We start from the raw sequence: 22,866 nt of genomic DNA, 5'->3' as shown, positions 1-22,866 counted from the left end.
TAATAAAACCCCATGTCATCCCAAGCATGTGTGTCAATTTTTACCTCTCTATCTACATTATTCCGCGGTTTATTAAGTTTTCAAATTTATAATGACTTTTTGATCACCCGGTATATATTAGCTAGTAGATAGCGTCAAAAGTTTCGTGAACCTTTTTTGGGACGATGCTATTGCACACAGAAAAGTTGCAACGCTAGAATACTAGCAAAGGATCGATGCTTTACGTACGGGATTGGCAGTTTATCCTCAACATAAACAAATATTACGTAAAAAGGCAGAAACGCCCATTATTGTACGAGTACACAACAATCCCTGTGAGCAGCTGCATCCATAAAATATCTAGAAGTATGCATATAAAATAATTTACAGTCCAGTGAGCACATGCAACAAATCACAGCTAAGGCAAACGCCAAACTGAATTGAAAAATTCATTGAAAGAATCCTCAACAAACAGAAATATTTTAGAGTCACCAATCTTATTGGAAGCCATATCATTTATACATGTAAGATCTCGCGCCGGCCGCTGTGGCCGAGCGGTTCTAGGCGCTTCAGTCCGGAACTACGCGGTTGCTACGGTCGTAAGTTCGAATCCTGCCTCGGGCACGGATGTGCGTGATGTCCTTAGGTTCGTTAGATGTACGTAGTTCTAAGTCTGGGCTACTGATGACCTCAGATGTTAAGTCCCATAGTGCTCAGAGCCATTTGAACCATTTTGTAAGACGTCGTAGTCGTCAGGCGCGCTTTGTCTATTTTTCTATTTCGTCTTTGCAGTGTGTAGATGAGGTCATCTGAAGCAAATGGCGCCCGTCACGTCTCGCATGCGACGAAAAGCGTCAGCTCGTTTCCCTTTCCAAACAGTTATTTTAAAGTGGAATTTAAGGCGTCCATTCGATAGAGCGGTCCCAAATTAGTCTAGTGCGGTGTTCGTTTTGTCGATACGTATTAGCAGGAACAGTGAAACACAAGGAACAACACTGTACTCGTAACAGCGACTGCATTGTCCCGGCCTGCGCTCATTGCTACCACCCTACAGCTGGGTTGTTCAATTGCTGCTGGAGTACTGTGTTGTTCTTCGTCTTTTACTGTCCCTGTTAACGCTTACCGATAAAACGAATACCGCGCTAGACTAACTTGGGACCGCTCTATAAAACGGACACGTAAAATCCCACGTTAAAATCATTTTGTTCGCAGAGGAAAACAAACCACTGGATGTCACATTAAAAACGTGATGAGCATTATCTTGTTGGGGTGACTCCAGCCACACATTGCAAGAACGAAATTGCAAATATTGTCGACGTACCAGAGACAATTCTGCTGACATCTCTCTTAGGATAGACCTCGCTCTCCAAGGCCAGTTGTGGTGGAATGCTTCTGTACTCCCCCTACCCTCCTTAAATTGCCAAGCCTACGATGTTTTGCTGTCGGTTGCGTTATCGCCTTTTGTGTTTATTGTTGACACGTGTTATTGATAGATGTTGGAGTCTCCTAGACCGCTCCACGTGAACTACGTTTCTTCAGTACGGTACTATATAGCTCAAAATGTGTTGGCACGAATGTGTCATTTTTAACTTTCCCGAGTTTGATGAAATTGATTGTCGGAATATGGAGCCAGTCATCACAGTTCTGCTGCCGAAGAAGAGTATCATTCAGAGGATGAATTTCAGCAAAGTTGTAATGGGGATCTGTCTGTTTCTTGAATGAAATACTTAAAGTGTCTGTTAAAATCGAATGTGTTCTCAGTGGTGATAGAAATGCAGCTCCCAGCAATGAATGTCAATGACTTTCTTTTTATACCTTTCGGGATGAATTTTTATGCGCAAATGTAAACCCCGGAATTTAGTTTTATTTGGAAATTTATTTGCTACAGAGTTTAGTTTTATTTGGAAATTTATTTGCTACAGAGATTGTATAATTTTGTAGAATGTAAAATTCAGTACTCTAACAGTCTATTCATGTGTACTATTTGAAAAAACCACACAAAAATTATGTACTTTTGTGTGATCAATGGTAAAATGTTTCAGGCTTTATTTAGTGCAATAAAATAAAGTAGAAACAAACAACACTTAAATAATTGTGAAAATAAATGTGTATAGCGTAAATTAAAAACTTCAAATTATTTTTGCCTTGAATCTCGGTTTAAACATATGGGTCCCTGAGACCCCATCTCGTGGTATACATCACAGAATAGTCAGCTCTCGAGTTAAGGAATATATGACAGTAGTGGTCCGAGCACTGATCCGTGAGGCAACTTTCACTTAAGCGTGCCCTGAGCAAACGCCACCTCATAGCCGTCCTCTTTAGTGTGGAGAATGACCTATCGCCATCTGTTGTTAAGGTATGAGAGCAAAGGGAGAGGGAATGGTACTGTTACCCTCCGCGACACAAACAGTAAGGTGGATTTTCGCGCTAGTGGCTCATTGCTCTGCCGACATGATGCTGTGGCTCACTTATGAAAGCAGTGTTCGGCCTTCCTTTGCCGCTGACTGCGCGCCCTGTGCGGTTGCAGCTGACAGCCCGAGGGCCGTCGGGTTCCATTAAAGCGGACAAAGCGCCGGTGACGACGTCGATCCGGCCAGTGACGTCATCGCCCGCTGCAGCCTCTGGTATTACACAGCGGCAGGCCCGGCGTGAACTGGCGGCCGCGAAATGCGCGGACCATTCTCTGTACTCCTCCCCCCCCCCTACCCTCCCCCCCCCCCCCAAAAAAAAACCGCCGCCTCCGTCGCCACCCACACTGCTCTGTCACATTTCGGGCCAGAATGGCTTTTTCTCGCCCAATCAAATATCGCTTCGAGACCATCATTTGTTTCAGATCAACCAAAGTTTCGTGGAGGTGTAAAATTATGCTGAAAGTAGCTAAGCGCTCTCATCCTGAAATACTGCACGAGTATATTCTGGGTATTTGCGCACAGTCAGTTCTGCTGCCTCAAGGCAAACACACAGCTTCTAACATTAAGACTTGTATTGTTGTGTTAAACTTCTAACATGAGATAATACCTCTTAATAAGCAGATTACTACAGCATTTTGAAGTAGGCGAGGCGTTGAAAACCAAATGTTGATGCATGTTGAGACTGCAAGCAGCCACAAAATTATTTTAAGTTCCTTTATTCTAAAGGTACCATTACCAGTTTCGAATCATTACAGTTCATCGTCATACGGCTACCGCTTACCACGCAGGGGGCCCGGGTTCGATTCCCGGCAGGGGAATGGGTGTTATGTGTCCATCATCATCATCATTGACTCGCAAGTCGCCGACGTGGCGTCACGTAAAAAGGACTTGCAATACGGCGGCCGAACTCCCCCGAATAGGGCCTCCCGGCCAACAATGCCATACGATCATTTTATTTTTTTATCGACAGACGGCTCCTATGCTTTCAGTAGAACATATGGTGCGTTTTTATCGATACTTTATTGATATTTTGTCCTAAAATATAAATAATACATAATTATAAACGCGCCACACAGATGGTTGCGTTACAGATTTGCACTGGGATGTGACTTCCATGAAATATCGGTCTGGAGTATTTTTCATAGTTTCCGTCCAACAAATGATGATCGTAGTTTTCACCACATTCTGATCGTTGCACACAAAAATTTGTATCACTGAGCACTTAACATTGTCGAAGAATACATTTCCACCATATTCTTTCCGTTGCACACATAAATTTTGTATCATTGAGCACTTTAGATTTGACACAGAATACATTTCTAACATGCATCACATGTTTTGATAGATGCAGGGTGTTTCCAAGTACATGAGTGTCAAAGATGCTATGATATTTCGTAACATTATAAAGATGTCCAATGTCTGGAAAAGGATCATATATTCACTTATGCAACTGAAACGCATTTTACACTAGTATAGAGAGAGACATTGATTTTGTGAATTTTAGAGCGAATACTGTTACATTATAAAGGGTTCCATGTCAAAGATTTTTTTTTAAATATATAAGGATATGACAGTACATTATTTATTTACATTTAGCATCATGGAAATTGTAGTAACTTATAAATTTGCTATTTGATCTGCAGATAGGTGTAGGAATATTATTCGCTTTGGAGGGTGGAGAATAATTTTTGGAAATTTTTGCAGGAACACGTAAGTCACAACCCAGTGCAAATCTGTAACGCAACTATCTGTGGGGCGTGCGTATAATTATGTTTTATTTATATTTTATCTATCAATAAAAGAGCGCACCATATGTTCTAATCAAAGCATGAAACCGTCCGATGATGAATTTTAATGATTCGAAGCCGGTCCGGCCGAGCTGGCCGAGAGGTTCTAGGTGCTTCCGTCCGGAACCGCGCGACCGCTACGGTCGCAGGTTCGAGTCCTGCCTCGGGCATGGATGTGTGTGATGTCCTTAGGTTAGTTAGTTCTAAGTTCTAGGGGACTGACGACCTCAGATATTAAGTCGCATAGTGCTCAGAGCCATTTGAACCATTCGAAACCGGTAATGGTACCTTTTGAATAAAGGAACTTAAAATAAATTTGTGGCTGGTTGCTGTCTCAACACCATCAACATTTGTTTTCAAATAACAGCCACGGTCTCCAAGCATGTCATCATATGGCAAAATTGCGTAGACAATCAGTTTCTGTTGCCCCCTGGAACCTGTTAGACAGACAACCTGCAACTAGTTTTTGGTTTCGGGATAGCGGTTTAGTAGTATAGAGTGACCGATCCGTGGGATCGTGTCGTATTTATGAACCGACGATGCTGTACAGTATTAAACACCTATCGGTAATCGTGGAAGACGTAAACTAACTGTTCACGTGCATCGTATGTTCCATGGTTAATGCACGCTGTTGTACACAAGTTTTCTGACGTTAATTTGCCAGGAGTCGTTGCTCCTGTACCCATGACGACTCCCAGGGAGAAGCTGTTTTTACTTCAGTTAAAGTTGTAACATTTCGGAAATGCTCTGGAATCCTGGTAACGTTATTGGTCCGCAGTCAACTGTGTCCCTTCTTTTAGCACTTTTGTAAAACGCAGTTTTCCGGTTACACGGGACTGTTTGGTTCAAATGGCTTTGAGCACTATGGGACTTAACATCTTTGGTCATCAGTCCCCTAGAACTTAGAACTACATAAACCTAACCAACCTAAGGACATCACACACATCCATGACTGAGACAGGATTCGAACCTGCGACCGTAGCGGTCACGCGGTTCCAGACTGAAGCGCCTAGAACCGCACGGCCACACCGGCCGGCGGGACTGTTTGTTGGGTGATAGTTTCTCTGATTCCCTCGTTAACGAGAGGGTTTAGCAGTAGGCATAACACAGAAGACAACCTTCGTTGTTGGTAAATCTTCTGTGTTATGCGGTCGCGGCCCCTGAATTTTTTTCCGTTGCTGTCGTTTCGTCCAGAGCAACATCGGACATCATCGCAGGGGCATCCAGTTTCTCTGGTTCTTGCCGACATGCAGCACGACGGAACAACCAGCAAGATTCGCCAGAAGCTGAGACTATCTGCCTTTTTTTCTTCTTTGGTGCGCTAGCGGCGAATGATGAACGAAACCATTACGTGGGTCGCGCGGGCCTTGGAGTCGCTTTAAAGCCCGCCTCTTTAGCACTTGCTGAGATTCCCTCGCCTTGCCTCGTAGCTGAGGCCGTAGCTCTCCTGTGTCGCAGGAAGTTGGTCATTCTCACGCGCCTGACAACACACCGCAGCTGCCAGGCGGTTCTAACCACTTCCTGAGCATCATCAGTATCTTTCGCGTACAGCACTGAAGGTTCAAAAATGACGTACGGTATCAAATGGCTTTGAGCACTATGGGACTTAACTGCTGTGGTCATCAGTTCCCTAGAACTTAGAACTACTTACACCTAACTAACCTAAGGACATCACACACACATCCATGCCCGAGGCAGGACTCGAACCTGCGACCGTAGCGGTCACGCGGCTCCAGACTGGAGCGCCTAGAACCGCACGGCCACTCCGGCCGGCCAGCATTGAAGGAAAAAAAAGGGTGTCATCCTGAACTTTCAGTATCAGACAAGGTAACTGTTCAGAGCTTCATCACTTTAGAGGAGCAACTCGGATTGTACATTTACGAGAAGTAGTAATAAACTTTCAAGTTTTTGTACATCCATCCTTTTGACAGCAGGTCTCTGGGACCACGGCCGTTTTCTGTTGTAAGAAAACGAGACGCCTACAGTCGTCCTTATGATTTTATTTATTTCGAAGCTTCATTGGTTGGAGTACTGACACCAAAGTTTTCAGATAGTCTGCGTAACCAGTTATGTTGGCCGCTGCTGCGGTATATGTAGGGATCGTGTCAACGCTTTCAGCATCAACTACAGCCTGAAGATGGAGCATTGGTGCGCCGAAACTGGTAGCTACAAAATAAATAACATCATAAGGAAGGCTGTAGGCATTTCATTTTCTCACAATAATAAACTATCTGTTATAGCATCGAAAGAAATAAAGGTGTGACCATCAACCTCAGTCCTTCTTTACATATTTACCATTTAATGCGATACGTTCTCCCCAACGCTGGATGGGCTAGCGGAGACAATGTAGAAGTCTGCACATCGGCTGTTCAGGAAACGTTGTACCACAAGAATCACCTCATTATCATTGTCAAAATCCCTAAGGCGCAGTGGTTTTCTTCATCTTACGAAAGGGCAACAAGATATTCAGTGGCATGTCAGGCGAATATGAGAGCGAGGTAAAATTTTGTAGAATGACACTATACGGTTCCAGAGACCTTTTCAGGTCTCAACCATCTATGTGGTATATACAGGGTGGTCCATTGATCGTGACCAGGCCAAATATTTCACGAAATAGGAGGAATCAAACGAAAAAACTACAAAGAACGAAACTTGTCTAGCGTGAAGGGGGAAAGCAGATGGCGCTAGGTTTGGCCCGCTAGATGGCGCCGCCATAGGTCAAACGGATATCAACTGCGTTTTTTTTTAAAAATAGGAACTCCTGTTTTTGTTACATATTCGTGTAGTACGTAAAGAAATACGAATGTTTTAGTTGGACCACTTTTTTCGCTTTGTGACAGATGGCGCTGTAATAGTCACAAACGTGTAAGCACGTCGTATCACGTAACATTCCGCCAGTGCGGACAGTATTTGCTTCGTGATACATTACCCGTGTCAAAATGGACCGTTTACCAATTGCGGGAAAGGTCGATATCGTGTTGATGTATGGCTATTGTGATCAAAATGCCCAACGGGCGTGTGCTAAGTATGCTGCTCGGTATCCTGGACGACATCATCCAAGTGTCCCGACCGTTCGCCGGATAGTTACGTTATTTAAGGAAACAGGAAGTGTTCAGCCACATGTGAAACTTCAACCACGACCAGCAACAAATGATGATGCCCAAGTAGGTGTTTTAGCTGCTGTCGCGGCTAATCCGCACATCAGTAGCAGACAAATTGCGCGAGAATCGGGAATCTCAAAAACTTCGGTGTTGAGAATGCTACATCAACATCGATTGCCCCGTACCATATTTCTATGCACCAGGAATTGCATGACGTCGTTTACGTAAACATCTAAACTTCGCGAGCTACGTCACAGTTTGTCGCGGAGGGTACTGTGCGTACTAGTATCACTCCCTCCCCCCCCCCCCCCCTCTCCTTTGCCGTTCCAGTTGCGAATGGTTCCCAGGAAAGATTGTTGGTAAGCCTCCGCGCTACCTGGAATGCCTGTAAGTTTACGGTCATTGTCTTTACGCGATATACAAAGAGGACGAAGAGACATACTGTTTGATACTTCCACGAACGTACGCTCTCGGAACTTTAACAGTAAACTACAAAGTGTTGGATGGTGCCTCTCTTGCATGGTCTGCCACCAGACTTGTCTTAGCATCCCCGTGACGTCTTCACTCTCACCAAATGAATCTGTGACGAAACGCGCTGCTCTTCTTTGCATGCAGTCTGTTTCCTGTATCAGTCCTATCTGGTATGGATCCAATACCGATCAGCGGTATTAAAATATTTGTCGAACGAAGATTTTTTTTTTTTAAGCTGCCTCCTTCGCAGATTCTTTCGGTGAATCTGTCTGTCATCTGTCTTATATGCGATTAGGTTTACGTAGTGGTTGTACTCTGTCACCCACAATGCGTACTCCTATTTATTTTATGGCTGTGAATGCTTCCAGTGTTTGTTCTGAAATCGTGCCACCGTACAGTGATCGTTCTTTCTGCGTATTTATGCGCGATGCGTTACGTTTGTTTACGTTGCGGGTCGAGTGCCAATCCTTGCACCAACCTGCGATCCTCTGCAGACCTTCCCGCATTTCGCTACAATTTTCTAGCGTTTCGCCTCCACATGACCCCATCACGTGCATCGCGTTTATTTAGTTACTCTATGTGTAACAGCATCATCCGCGATCTGTGCCTTGGAGCTCCCGACGTCATCCACTATACACTGTACATACGGTGAACGGAAACGGGTCTACAACACTCCCTTGGGCACTCGCGAAGCTATTTCTGCGTATGACGACTGGGCTCCGTTAAGACCGGTTGGCCATGGTTGTCTTGCGGACCCAGCTGTTTTGAAGTGCTGTATTTATTGACTCTCGTCAGAAACTAGAATTGGTGCGTGCCAAACACCAACAAAAAGTCTGAAATTTTCTTAAGGCTCTCCAAAGCCCATTGAGCTCTCCAGAGACACCGTGTGATTTGTGTGTGTGTGTGTGTGTGTGTGTGTGTGTGTGTGTGTGTGTGTGTGTGAAGGGCGCGCACCAGAGAGAGAGAGAGAGAGAGAGAGAGAGAGAGAGAGAAGGCGGCGGTGTTGATTGAACTTACCAGTACCAGACGTCAGCGTTGATCCATGGCGTGTGATGTGACCTATATGATATGATACGTGTTTGAACAGAGGTAGAAGAGAACAAGAATAATAGCTACTTTTACATCTGTATTATTTTCTGTAATGTAGGTTGTGGCGTATTGGTGCGAGATTTAGGTTGGGTTGAAAGAGGACTGGTTCTGAGATGGCTCAAAAAAAAAAAAAAAAAAAAAAAAGGCTCTAAGCACTATGGGACTCAACTTCTGAGGTCATCAGTCCCCTAGAACTTAGAACTACTTAAACCTAACTAACCTAAGGACATCGCACACATCCATGCCCGAGGCAGGATTCGAACCTGCTACCGTAGCGGTCGCGCGGTTCCAGACTGTAGCGCCTAGAACCGCTCGGCCAACACGTCCGGCTCTGAGATGGCGAAGGTAGCGATTGCGAATACAAAATATTGAATTTGCGTGGCACACAAGCACAAATTTTAAAAGGATGTTATTCAGGGTGAAAAAAATATAACTTCGATGTCTGCTGTTGGCGATTTAATTCTGTCACAGACCGCAACTGACTCGAACAGGGTGGGTAGTGTCTAGAAAAAGAGGTTATAAAAAGCAACATGGACGAAAGTAAAACAAAGTTGAGGGAAGTAATTGAATCACATTCGGTAATGCGAGTCTAAAACTGGCAGCTGAGTTTCGCTATCTGCGAAGCAAAATAAGTGATTATACCCGAAGTGTGGAGGATATACTCTTACTGTATAAGGCAGACTAGCAATACCAAGAAAAACATTTCTAAAAAATAGAAGTTTGTTGACGTATATTGTAAATTTAAATGTTAGGCAGTCATTACTGAAGGTATCTGAAATATTGTGTGTGTTTTGATGGGCAACATCATGTGTAAATACTTAATTCTTAGTTGTACGACATGACACAGGAGTTAAGAGAATAGAAGCAGCAGAAGGTGGGTACATCGAGTATCTAACGAGAAGGTACTGAAGGCAACTGGGGGAAAAGAAGAAATTTTACACACTAAAAGGAGAGGTGATTGGTAGGACACATCCTGAGGCATAAGGGAGTAGTAGTGGGGGGGGGGGGGGGGCGAAAATAATACGAGGAGACAAGTTTCCAATACAGCAAAAAAGTTCAATTGAATGTAGGTTGCAGCATTTATGTAGAGGTGAAGAGGCTTGTACAAGGCAGAATAACGTGAACAGCTGCATCAGTTCTGTCTTCTGACTGTAGACCACAACAACAACAAGAAACACAGGTAATCCGGAAACTGAATAATCCCCACCTGGATGATGCACAGGGTGCTCTAACTAAATATGCGCCAGATGGAAATGGCGTCGTTTTTTAAATTTATCGAGACGGAGATGCCAACCCAGAAGAACTGTTGTTAATGTTGTGACGCGTGTTGGATTCCGATGAGTGGTTCGTTTTTCATGGGCCAAAGCTGACGGCTGGTACCGGCAGAGAGGGCCAGTGTGTGTGTGTGTGTGTGTGTGTGTGTGTGTGTGTGTGTGTGTGTGTGTGTGTTTTGTTGCGACTGAGCGCTGCTGGTTTGGTGTGTGACGTGTGGCTAGTACTGTACTGTGGCGACCCCCACCTGCTGGTGTCGCGCCCGTGTGTTGAGCGCCGGCCGTGCCTCCTCATACCCCCAGGCGATGTACGCACGCGTGCCGACGCCATGAGGCTGCCCAGACTTCGGCGTCGCGACGCCTCGGTCGCGGCGTCCCCCCAGCACCAGCAGCAGTCTACTTCTGCGTCGTCGACGACCGCCACTTCGACGTCGCTGCTGTGCCGGCTCGCCAGCCGTGAGTACCTCTCAAAATAAAGCTCCACCTCCTTTCCAGAGACCAAACGAAATGTCGCAGTACAGTCCCATCTACAATCGGTTCACTTCGTGACGTAGAATGCCTGCCTTAATCAGTGTTTTATAGGAGGGGGGGGGGGGGGGAGGGAGAGGTTAGTCATATCTCGAAGAGTATCAGAATCAAATAGCGTCTACATCTATATGCATACTCTCCGAATCACCCTTAAGTGCCTGGCAGGGGGTTCATCGAACCATCTTCACAATAATTCTCTGTTATTTCACTCCCGAACAGCGCGCAGAAAAAGCGAACTACTGTATCATATTTCGCAAGCACTGATCTCCCTTACTTCATTACGAAGATCGTTTTCTCCCTATGTAGGTCAGTTCCAACAAAATATTTTCACATTCAGAGGAGAAGGTTGGTGACTGAAACTTCGTCAGAAGTGCTCTATCAACTGAGCTACCCAAGCACGATTCACGCCCCGCCCTCACAGCTTTACGTCCGCCAGTACCTCGTCTCCTACTTTCCAAAGAGTACTTGCCCGCGAAAGGCAAATGTCCCGAGTTCGTGTCTCGGTCCGGCACACAGTTTTAATCTGCCAGGAAGTTTCATGTTGTGTTCATATCCTTGAGCATTTAGCGTTTTCCGGAGCAAAGCTTGGAGACCTCATCCCAACCACGAAAACACCTCCGTACCGTAGCATCACCTCCTTCGTGCTTCACTGTTGGCACTTGTCACGACGGCAGGTAACTCTCGCCAGGCATCCGCCAAACACCCTCCCTTGTGATTTCCGCAGCTTCTGACGTGATTCAAGTCATCCGCTGTCCAGTGGCGTTGCTGTTTTCACCATCTCGAGTATCGTTCAGAAACGTGTGGTGGTGAGGAACTGCTCCGCCACTGTACCCAATCCTTTTGAAGTCCGTACATACAGTGACTGAGCTAGCTGAACGGCTGGTAGCACTGTGGAACTGACGACCGATTCCTTCTGCTGATTTGGTGCAAATTATTTACAAGCATGCTCCGCAGTCCTCGACGGTCACAGATCGTGAGGTCTGCCTGGTCTCACTTTGGTTGTGGTTGTTCCTTCACGTTTCCACTTCACCATCACATCACTAACAGTCGAGTCGCGGAGTGGTTGAAATGTCCCTGATGGATGTGTTACTCAAGCGACATCCAGTGACTAGTCCACGTCCAACATGCCCAACTTCCCCTGACCGACCCATGTCTGCTGTTTACTGTTTCTCTGCTGGCAACACAATACTCCCCGTCTCCTTTTATGCTGGCGGGGCCGGCCGCGGTGGTCACGCGGTTCTAGGCGCGCAGTCCGGAACCATGAGGCTGCTACGGTCGCAGGTTCGAATCCTGCCTCGGGCATGGATGTGTGTGATGTCCTTAGGTTAGTTAGGTTTAAGTAGTTCTAAGTTCTAGGGGACTAATGACCTGAGAAGTTGAGTCCCATAGTGCTCAGAGCCATTTGAACCATGCTGGCGGGTCCGCCTCTAGTGACATCCAGTGGCCAGTTGCGCATTACAGAGAGGTGTCCGGCTACTTCTGACCAGATCTGCATTTTGTCCAGTGAACCTACGTGGTGTTACAATTGAAGCAGACGTCAAATCTCACAATGATAGACTATATTAGATTAAATTTACTTTCATTCCAATTGATCCGTAGTAAGGAGGTCCTCCAGGATGTAGCACATGTCAGAAAAACAACAATACATGACAAATATTTACAACTAAAATAAATAAGCTAATGTATCATTGCACAGGTCGCAAGTGGAATGATCGTCATTTTTAATGAATACTATATGAAAGAGTCATTTTACAAATACCAATGCGCTGAATTTAAAATAAAAAATTTGTTTATTTATTTATAAGGTAATAAACGTGTAATACAACTACTATAATACTAATTTACATTGAACACATTACTGCACTGAAATGGTGCAGAAGTTATATTGTGCTTATATACAAATTAGTTGGTTTTACTGAGAAATTCATCAATGGAGTAGAAGGAGTTGGCCACCAATAAATCCTTTAGGCTTCTCTTAAACTGAATTTCATTGGTTGTTAAGCTTTTTATGGCTGCTGGCAAGTTATTGAAAATGTGTGTTCCTGAATAATGCACATCTTTTTGTACAAGACTAAGTGACTTTAAATCCTTGTGAAGATTATTCTTATTTCTAGTATTGATTCCATGAATTGAGCTGTTGGTTTGAAAAAGTGATACATTTTTAATGACAAATATATTGGGAAGCAGTAGTTAGTATCCCTAGTTCATTAAACAGGCTTCTGCAGGATGTTCTTGAGTTCACACCTTGAGTTCACACCACATATAACTCTTACTGCACGTTTTTGTGCCCGGAAAACTTTAGCTTGGCTAAATGAATTACCCCAAGAAAATAATCCCATATGACATTATGGAATGAAAGTAAGCATAGTATGCCAGCTTTTTCATTTTTATATCCCCTATGTCTGACATAATTTGCATTGCAAATAAGGATTTGTTAAGATGTTTCAGCAGTTCTGTGGTGTGCTCCTCCCAGTTGAATTTATTATCAAGCTGTAATCCCAAGAGTTTAACACTGTCCACTTCTCCTATCAGCTTGTCATCGTGTGTTAGGCAACGTAGTGGGTTCTCTTGACTTCACAGCAAGATGAGACGCCAAGTGCATTTAGAATATGTGTTGTAGTATTCCACTTCGCTGTGTACGACGGCTAACCATAACCACTGGGTGCTGACGTGGGACTGACACGACACGACACAACAAAGCGGCGCCGCGATGTCAACCTCCTCCTCCCCCCCCCCCCCCCCCCCCCCCCTCCCCAGAGAAACCTAGCACCGGCGCTCATCGACTCAATTGTGGAAATGAGCCAGCCAGGGGAAGCCGCGGCTATGATAACACTTCCCACGTCCTGCCGGCGCTGCCAACTGCGGCGAGCTAAAAGCACTAAATGAAGACACTTTTTATTTATACCTGCACTTTGCCTTGTATCCAGAGCCACTTTCACACCGCAGGTTGTCTGAGCTTCAGCATAGGCACCGCACTCCGTAAAAACTAAAACTCATGTCTTCGTTTTAACACCGTGAGTGCAAGCCCCCCCCATATCGTATCTGATCAAATGTTCCCGGACACTGCCGTGTAATGCGAAGTTGGCCACTGGGCGTCGAGTACTGTTTTGTCAGCAGAGAATCAGTAACAGCACAATGGGTTGGTGACTTCGAATGTGGACATTTCAGCCCTTCTATAGATCCGCAAGTCGACTGTTGGTTATATGACTGTGAAGTGGAAAGCAGAAGGAAGAACCACAGCTAAACAGAGAACAGCCTGATGGACAAGGACTGTTGAGTGTTGTAAAGGGTGGTAATAAAAAAAGCCATATGAAACCACCGGAAGGAATCACTTTTGACTTCCAAAGTACTGCCAGCGGTTCAGCTTACACAATGATTGTCCGTAGGGAGTTGAAAAGAATGAGCTCAAATGGTCGAACAGCATTCAAAAGCCACGCATATATCTAGTCCAGTGCTAAGCGACGCTTCGTGTCGTGTAAAGGGCCGTCATAAGGGCGTAGGGTGGACACGACCCATTTTAATGTCAGTAATGCGTGTCCGGCTCAGATAATGTAATCGTAAAATATTCCAGTGGACTGCTAATATAAATTAATTCAACGCAACCCTGCTCACCCTTGCGTCAAATTCCTATTAGCATCTAGTCAAACGTGTGACTCTAAAGTTCATAAAAATCACTGTTTAAAGCAATGGTTACAGCATTTCCGGCCTTTTTGAACTCGTTATAATAGACTGTATACAAAATTTTATGCAAATAAATATTGAACCTCAAATATTCATTTATAGGGTTTCAACTCGTAAACTGCCCAAAATGCTACTTTTGTGGGCTTGGTATCGCAAAATTTTCCGTGCTAGCGCGCGCAGCACGGTTTCAGTCTAGGAGTTAGTGATGCTCTGCCTACAGAAACTACACTATTCAACCATTCACGGTATTACACTCAACAGACAACCTAAACCACCACATGTAGTACTGGCAATTACCATAGATCACTTTTAGACGTCATGTTTGAGTGGTAGGAAGTCTTTTCTGAAGGTGTTGGTGTGGATTGTAGTCTTGTACCGAGGTGAAACGTGGACGGCAAACAGTTCACACAAGAAGAGAATAGCAGGTTTTGAAATGTGGTGCTGTCTATAGAGGTTTGCTGAAGATTGGTTGGGTACATCGAGTAACTAATGAGGAGGTACTCAATTGAATTAAGGGTGGAGGGGGGGAGAGAGAAAGTTACGGCAGTTTCACTAAAAGAAGGGATTTCTTGATAGGGCACAATCTGAAACGTCAAAGAATCACCGATTTAGTGCTAGAGGGAAGTGTAGCGTAAAAATTGTAAACGGTGACTGTTTTCGGATACACCAAGTGCCTTGACGTACGGTATCAAATGGCTTTGAGCACTATGGGACTTAACTTCTGAGGCCATCAGTCCCCTAGAACTTAGAACTACCTGAACCTAACTAACCAAAGGACATCACACACATCCATGACTGAGGCAGGATTCCCACCTGCGACCGTAGCGGTCACGCGGTTCCAGACTGAAGCGCCTAGAACCGCTCGGCCACACCGGCCGGCGTATGGTATCGGTACTGCGTTGCCTGATACGGGGTTTTTCTACCGGTTTTCATAAATTATTTATTGCAGAGGTTTTCAAGCAGACCTGATTGCTTAAAAATAGATAAGTCACTACATTTTGCGTATGCTCCAACATCTGGGTAAGTGAAATTACAAGCCGCATCGCGTAAAACAAGTAAAACGGTGGAAAATTATTTTTGTAATTGTACTGCAATGACCCCCCCCCCCCCCCCCCCCCCCCCCCATGAACATGGACCTTGCCGTTGGTGGGGAGGTTTGCATGCCTTAGCGATACAGATAGCCGTACCGTAGGTGCAACCACAACGGAGGTGTATCTGTTGAGAGGCCAGAAAAACGTGTGGTTCCTGAAGAGGGGCGGCAGCCTTTTCAGTAGTTGCAGGGGCAACAGTCTGGATAATTGACTGATCTGGCCTTATAACACTAACCAAAATGGCCTTGCTGTTCTGGTACTGCGAACGGCTGAAAGCAAGGGGAAACTAAAGCCGTAATTTTTCCCGAGGGCATTCAGCTTTACTGTATGGTTATGGTAGGACATATTCTGAGACATCGAGGGATCACCAATTTAGTATTGGAGGGCAGCGTGGAGGGTAAAAATCGTAGAGGGAGACCAAGAGATGAATACACTAAGCAGATTCAGAAGGATGTAGGCTGCAGTAGGTACTGGGAGATGAAGAAGCTTGCGCAGGATAGAGTAGCATGGAGAGCTGCATCACTCAGGACTGAAGACCACAACAACAACTGCAATGAGTCTGAATAACGTGGCTCTGCGTGTCTTACGCAGTTGCAACGTACCAGTGTGCGTACCCGGCCTTACGCAGGTGTGTATTTATTCCAGTCTTCTATTAATCCATCTGCTCCCACCTCCCACCCCCCTCTCTGCTCATCTGCTCCTCTCCCCTTTCTCTCTCTCCTCCTCCCCCCTCTCTCTCTCCTCCTCCCCCCTCGTCCCCTCTCCTCCCCTCCCCTCCTCCTCCTCCTCCTCCTCCTCCTACTCCTACTCCTACTACCTTTCACTATCTCCACCTTCCCTCTCGTTGTCTGTTCATCTCCCCATCCTCCATTATCACACTCAACCCAATATGAGGCTGGTGGTTCTTACCCCTACAGTATCTCTTTCCATATTGTAACTAATATGTCTACCAAATTTGGTTGAAATCGTCCCAAGGACTTAAGATGAGCTTTTTACCTGTGGCTTTCCCTACTTGCCTAAATGTTTAACATATCCCACGCGTATTAGTACACCTATTTCACCCGTATGCCTAGAGAATTTTGTCCTGCAGCTTCATTTACACGCAGCTCAATGTTTTTGACGTCGTACCCTCTGAAGTACGTGCCGTAAAACGATCTGATTTTGTAGGTACAACACAACTAACAGGGACTTGTAAACACGTACAAATTTGATTAACAGTATTTAAAAAATATATGTAAGTTTCTTTCAGAACAATAATACAATGATGATAATCGACGGAATCTAAATATCTTTACTGGCTAGCTGAAAACCTTTTGTAGAATAAAAGATTTTAAATTATCAGCTTGTTGTTAGAGGAGGGTGTTGCTGTCTAGTACGAAGCAGTAAACTCCCAGTTGTTTAAAAATTAAAACCCCAATGCATAAAACAGCTTCAAATATCTGATTACTTTGCGAATGAGTTAATGTGTCAAGTATTTGACGTTAAGTATGTAAAGGGGAAGGAGTTTGGAAAAGCTTTGAAATTAAAATTTGTTGGAAGTCGCCAAGTGTTCTTGTTACGAAACACTGTAGTCTGGACAATTTGCGCTTCATTTTAAGGGAAAGCTAGCTTTTCACGCATCTGAATGTTTATGACGTCATATTTCCTGAACTAGTGTGACATCACTATCCAGTTATATAAAGTGGCACATGTAGATTCTGCAAATTGTGTTGTAAGGAAGTAATCGACTGAAACGTCAAAAATGGCTCTGAGCACTATGGGACTCAACTGCTGAGGTCATTAGTCCCCTAAAACTTAGAACTAGTTAAACCTAACTAACCTAAGGACATCACACACATCCATGCCCGAGGCAGGATTCGAACCTGCGACCGTAGCGGTCTCGCGGTTCCAGACTGCAGCGCCAGAACCGCGCGGCCACTTCGGCCGGCAACTGAAACGTCAATCGTGATACTTAAGCATTACTGCGTGAACAGTGAAAAAAGAAGCAAGCTATAAATTGTTTTCCTTTCATCATTTTGCGGCGAGTACCAGCGGGAAAAACTTTCATGAAGGTTTGAAATTAAAGTATGCTGGATGAATAAAGTGGCGGTATTTGCGCGCCTACGTCACGCCGCCTCAGGCCAAACACAGCATAGCCATCTGTTTTTTATTGTGTTAAACTTTTCACATAAGACGTTCCTCTTAAGCATGCCGTTTACATGGAGCTTCCAAAACCGGATATCGTAAACCGATTTCCCAATACCGCTTTTGGTTGGTCATGTAAACTTCAGAATCAATTTTGGAAATCCCCTTCTAATAGGCCAATTCTCCAATACCGCAATCGATTTTCGCTCCCATGTAAATGCAACCGCTTTTGAAACGTGCTTGATTTGACACGTTACGTCTTGTTAAAAACAAGATTGGGATAATGTTGACTTACTGCGCAGTGAAGGAGAAGCAGAGATATTAGACTGAGCATGAAGCTGTCTACCTGTAATATGTAAGTGAAGACAAATGATGATTGTGTCCGCTGAATCAGAAACTGTATCAGCTGTTTTCCAGGCGCCATATTTAAATGAGCTAGCAAATCCGCTTCGGACGTTAATATGCAAACGCGGCAGCGAAAAACGGTTTCCGAAATTCGGTTTTCGTCTTCCGGAAGATTTGTGGCATGTAAACGTAGTGCATGAGTAGATTATGAGTGCACTTTTAATTTTGGTCAGTAATTACTCTAAATATTGACAATAAAATTTTTGTTGGCCCTGGAAGATAGGCAAACCATGACTAGTCTTAGTAATATAGATATTGAGCTCTGCACAGCTCAGGAGTCTGATAGAATTAGTCGTGTCATTTTCTCGGTTCAGCTTAGTACGCTGAAAATAAAAGGCATTACTCTCTCTGACGGTAGTTCTGTTATGTGTTAAGAATAAATCTCATAGAACACTTACTTGTTAACCCGAAAAAACCGAACGTAATCCAGACCATTTCAGCTGTAGAAACATGTAGTCGTCTTCACTAAGTATAGTCTCAGTGAGGTGGTGGCTGTTGTAACTGAGCCAAATGACATCGACCGATATTGATTGCTTTACGGTCGCTGACAGCATTACCTATTAGTCTACTATAGCAGAAGCGAGATGCCGAGTTTAGGGTCGGTGAAATGTTTTATGTCTTTCAGTTTTAATCATTTGTTTACATTTTAGGTACGTTAAGCGCCATGTTGTCTCTACGATACAGTTGAAACTACTCTTAAAGCATTCGAGACTGGCCAACGTACAGCTACTCCAATCACCCATTTCTTAGAAAATACTGTGATGTGAGGCAATGGCGGCGAGTATGACTCTGTTGTTGTTTTGAAATAAAACACAAGTGCATCAAACCTTTGCTTGAACATCCCTTTTGAAGTCAACGGCGAAGAAAAGATTTTGAAAACAACACCCAGCACGAAAAGATTTTCTAAGACTTAAAATTCGAGAACTTAAGAAAAGTCTCGGGTTGTAAGGCCCATACGAAAAATATAGGTCTGTAAATAAAAATAGACTATAAATGGTGCCATCAGCTGAGCATTAATTTCAACCCAATTAAAATCTTTTGAAAAAACTATCGATTCGGACAATTTACCTAGGCGTTAGCTCCGTTTCCACGTCCAGTCCTTGCTTAATATACTGCAACAAAACTACACTAAGACAGATGTTCGAATAGCTTTACAAAGCATCCTCTGGTTCGGTCTAAGCCAAGAACTTTTTACACCATGTTCTAGCTCAAATAGGAACGTAGCACCAAGGACTAGTCATTTCCTTTCCTGTTCCACTCGCAAATAGAACGAGGGAAAAAACGACTGCGTATATCCTTCGTAAGAGCCCAAATCTCTCTAATCCTTTATTCGTGGCCCTTGCGCTGTATGTACGTTGGCGGCACTAGAATCGTTATGCAGTCAGCCTCAAATTACGGTTCTCTAAATTTTCTCAATAGTGCTTCTCGAAAAGAACATCCCCTTCCCTTCAGTGATTCCCATTTGAGTTTCCATATATCACCGTAATACTTACATTTTATTCGAACTTATCGATAGCATATCTAGCAGTCCGCCTCTGAATTGTTTCGATGTCTTCCTTCACTAAAACCTAGTTTGGATCCCAACCACTCGAACACTACTCAACAATGGGTGGCATTAGTGTCATGTATCGCGCCTCAGTTACATATGAACCACGCTTTCCTAAATGTCTCCCAATAAACCTAAGTCGACCATTCGCCTTTCCTACTACAATCTTTACGTGCTCATTCCATTTCACACTGCTTTCCAACGTTACGCCTAGATATATAATCGACGTAAATGAGTCAATCAGCACGCTACTATTCGAACGTTATGGGTTTGTTTTGCCTACTCATTTGCATTAACTTGAATTTTTCTACATTTAGAGCTAGCTGTCATTCATCACACCAACAAGAAGTCGTCTTGTATCCTCCTACAGCCACTCAACGACTACATCTTCCCATATACCACAGTAGCATAGCAAACAGGCGCAGACTGCTGTCCACCAGATCACTTGAAAATAATAGCGGCCCTCTCACACTTTTGGTGAACACTCGCCGTTGAGGACAACATATTGGGTTCTGTTACTTAGGATGTCTTCGAGCCGCTCACATACCTGGGAAACTATTCCGCATACTTGTACCTTCGTTAACAGTCGGCAATGTGGCACTGTTTCAAATGTTTTACAGAAATCAGCGAGTATGGAATCCGCCTGCTGCCCTTCGCCTATCGTTCGCAGGATCTCATGTGAGGAAAGGGAAAGCTGAATTTCACACGAGCAATGTTTTCTAAATCACTGCTGATTTGTGAATGAAAGCTCTTCCCTCTCGAAGAAGTTTATTTTATCGAACTGAGCATATGTTCAAGGATTCTGCGGCAAATCGATGTTAAAAATACTGGTCTGTAATTTTACGTGTCCGCTGTTTTACCCCTCTTACATACAGAATTAACCTGCGCTTTTTTGCAATCGCCCGGGTTTTTGCGCTGAGGGAGAGATTCGCGAGAAATTCAGGCTAACTGAAGGGACAGTACGGTAGAGTACTCTTTGTAAAACGGAACTGGGATTCCATCAGAACCTGGCGACTTACTTGCTTTCAACTGTATCAACTGTACTATCTGAAAGAAGCTGCATAAATATGCAGTCAGATCTTGATAAGATTTCAGAGTGATGCAGAGATTTGCAGCTTGTTTTAAATGTTCAGAAATGTAAATTGTGCACTTCACAAAACGAAGAATGCGTTGTCTACTGTACACCATGAGCTGCATGAGAAGGTGTTTTATTTGCAGACAGGTATTGTGTACTGGACATCTGTATCAAATTGTGTGTGTGTGTGTGTGTGTGTGTGTGTGTGTGTGTGTGTGTGTGTGTGTGTGTTTAGTACGAAATCTCTATGGTGCTAAAATGATGTGGATCTGTGGTATGAAGGTTGTCGTGTAAACGTGTTACAGCTGTCAGGCACTAAACTGCTACACTTCCTGGTCGTGTTGGATTTCACGAGTTTCAGAGCGCTAAATATACATGACTTCTGTAGTATCCTGTGACTGTAGTATCAATGAGTCTGAACATAGCTGGAATCGGTAACCTAAACAAAACACCTGGGTGTAACAATTTGTGGGAATTTGCAATGGAAAAGCGTAGTCGTGGGTAAAGTGTTCACCTCAGCTCTTGAAACTTCTGAAAGGGTGTACAAGAGCTTCTTTGAACCAGTATTTGTCGTGTCTCGAGACTGTGCAACTGGTATGTTCCCTGCAAGGACACTCATTGGTGCTTCATTGCCAATCCTAGATAGACTGCAGTTCATTGGTAGGATACCAGGAAAATGTAATCAGGCTACAAAGTTTGCGTAAATACCCGCAGCAGATCATCCATCTATTCGTTTGCTATCCGCACCATGCTTGACGGAACTATTGTCGGTTGTTCAAGAATTCTTTTTTTACAGAACTTAACGATATTAAGCACTAGTTAGAAACGTAATTATTTAATGCTTTAATTGTGCGGCATTACAAGGAACTTGGAGATATGGTATGCCTTTGAATCAGAAGGCAGAACTCCCAATACGAGTGAGATGGTCCTAAATTATTCTCTCCTTGTTCCCTAAGCCACCCTGACCAAAGTTTCTATTATTTCTTCTTTCATTCTGCGTTACAAGTAAGCGTTCTACAAGGACGTTGTCGAAGATGTTTGACATCCATTTGTTAAGATTCTAAAATTAATTCTATCCCTTACTACAGTCCAACGAGAATCGTAAGGGGGGGAGATTAGCTTTAACGTCTCGTCGATGTAATTACAGCTCTGAAAGGATAAGAAGGAGATCGGCTGTTTGTTTTCAAAGGAAACATCCCGGGATTCGCCTTAATCGGTGTAAGGAAACCACAGGTCACTTGTGTGGATGGACGGATGTGGATTTCAGTCGTCAGCTGTCCCAAATGCGAGTCCACTGCCTTCACACTAAGCCACACGAGAGTAAAAATACCTCTTCATCGACGTTCCTAAAAAGCGCAAAACATTTTGTTGTACTATATAGTATTCCTATTGCTCTTTGAGCGTGACACCCTCAACAGGGATTATGCTTATGAAAAATATATTTAATATTTTAGTCGTCTTCTATGTGCTTGTATGTAAGTGCTTATATATAATCTTCCATTTATTGTTAATCACAAATTTTTTAAGCAATTTGCCGTAGATGAGTGGGAAAGTATCTCCATACGGTAATTTCAACTCTGGCTTCCCTGAGACTTCCCCTATACTAGCGTCTTTTTCAGTTGTCAATGTTCTCTCCTACGTGATAATCGCTCAACATTATTGTTACGAAGTTCAAAGGTCTTCGTAATCAGTATCGCGTCATTCTTGCGCAGTCTTACAATCCGAGGTTTCGGGCCCCTTCGCGAAAATTGGCTGCAAACAGATGGGAAGTTCCGTAAGAATGATGCAGCATGAATACTGAAGAACTTTTTAACATAATTGACAACGGCCGCGAATAAATTTTTAAGTCTATTCCTTAACTGCTATTATGTTGCTGTAGCAAAAATAACATTGCCCATTTCTAAAGGCAAAATATTAGTTTTTCTCCCTCGGAATGCTATTGTGGTATTGCAAGATTGAGGGATATCGTTTTGTGCAATGTGTGTGTTGTCAGAGATACTTCCAACCGATAGAATTCCCGTTTCCAAGTACCACTCTGTTTTTCAGGCTCGTGATTTATTGGTGTTGCCCCCAATAACTGTAGTTTCGCATTTCTTAGCCTGCAGTCACGTGCACTTCCCGCTCCCAAAATGGTTTAAGAACGTCGTTTAACGGCATTCGAAACGTGATGGAGGCGCGCGTGTCGCATGATAGCAGATGCGAGCGCCTCCCGCGGCAAGGCTATGAACTACAGTGCGCTGCGCTATGGCGAGTGCCTGACAGTCGAGAGTCGCAGCTCGAGGAGCGAGCAAGTGTTGGTGTTGTTAC

General features: G+C 44.0%; 1 protein-coding gene across 1 annotated transcript in view; it reads left to right on the top strand.

The window, feature by feature from the left end:
• LOC124552382 overlaps window positions 1-22,866 on the top strand; it is a 229,359-nt gene that overhangs the window by 94,414 nt on the left and 112,079 nt on the right. The window contains exon 2 of the mRNA XM_047126645.1: window positions 10,413-10,565. Within this exon, the coding sequence (XP_046982601.1) occupies window positions 10,439-10,565 (127 nt within the window). The 5' untranslated portion in view covers window positions 10,413-10,438. The remainder of the gene's footprint in view (window positions 1-10,412; window positions 10,566-22,866) is intronic.

This window comes from Schistocerca americana, chromosome 10 (assembly GCF_021461395.2).
Source record: "Schistocerca americana isolate TAMUIC-IGC-003095 chromosome 10, iqSchAmer2.1, whole genome shotgun sequence".
Taxonomy (NCBI): domain Eukaryota; kingdom Metazoa; phylum Arthropoda; class Insecta; order Orthoptera; family Acrididae; genus Schistocerca; species Schistocerca americana.
This window is presented reverse-complemented; position numbering and strand designations above follow the sequence as displayed.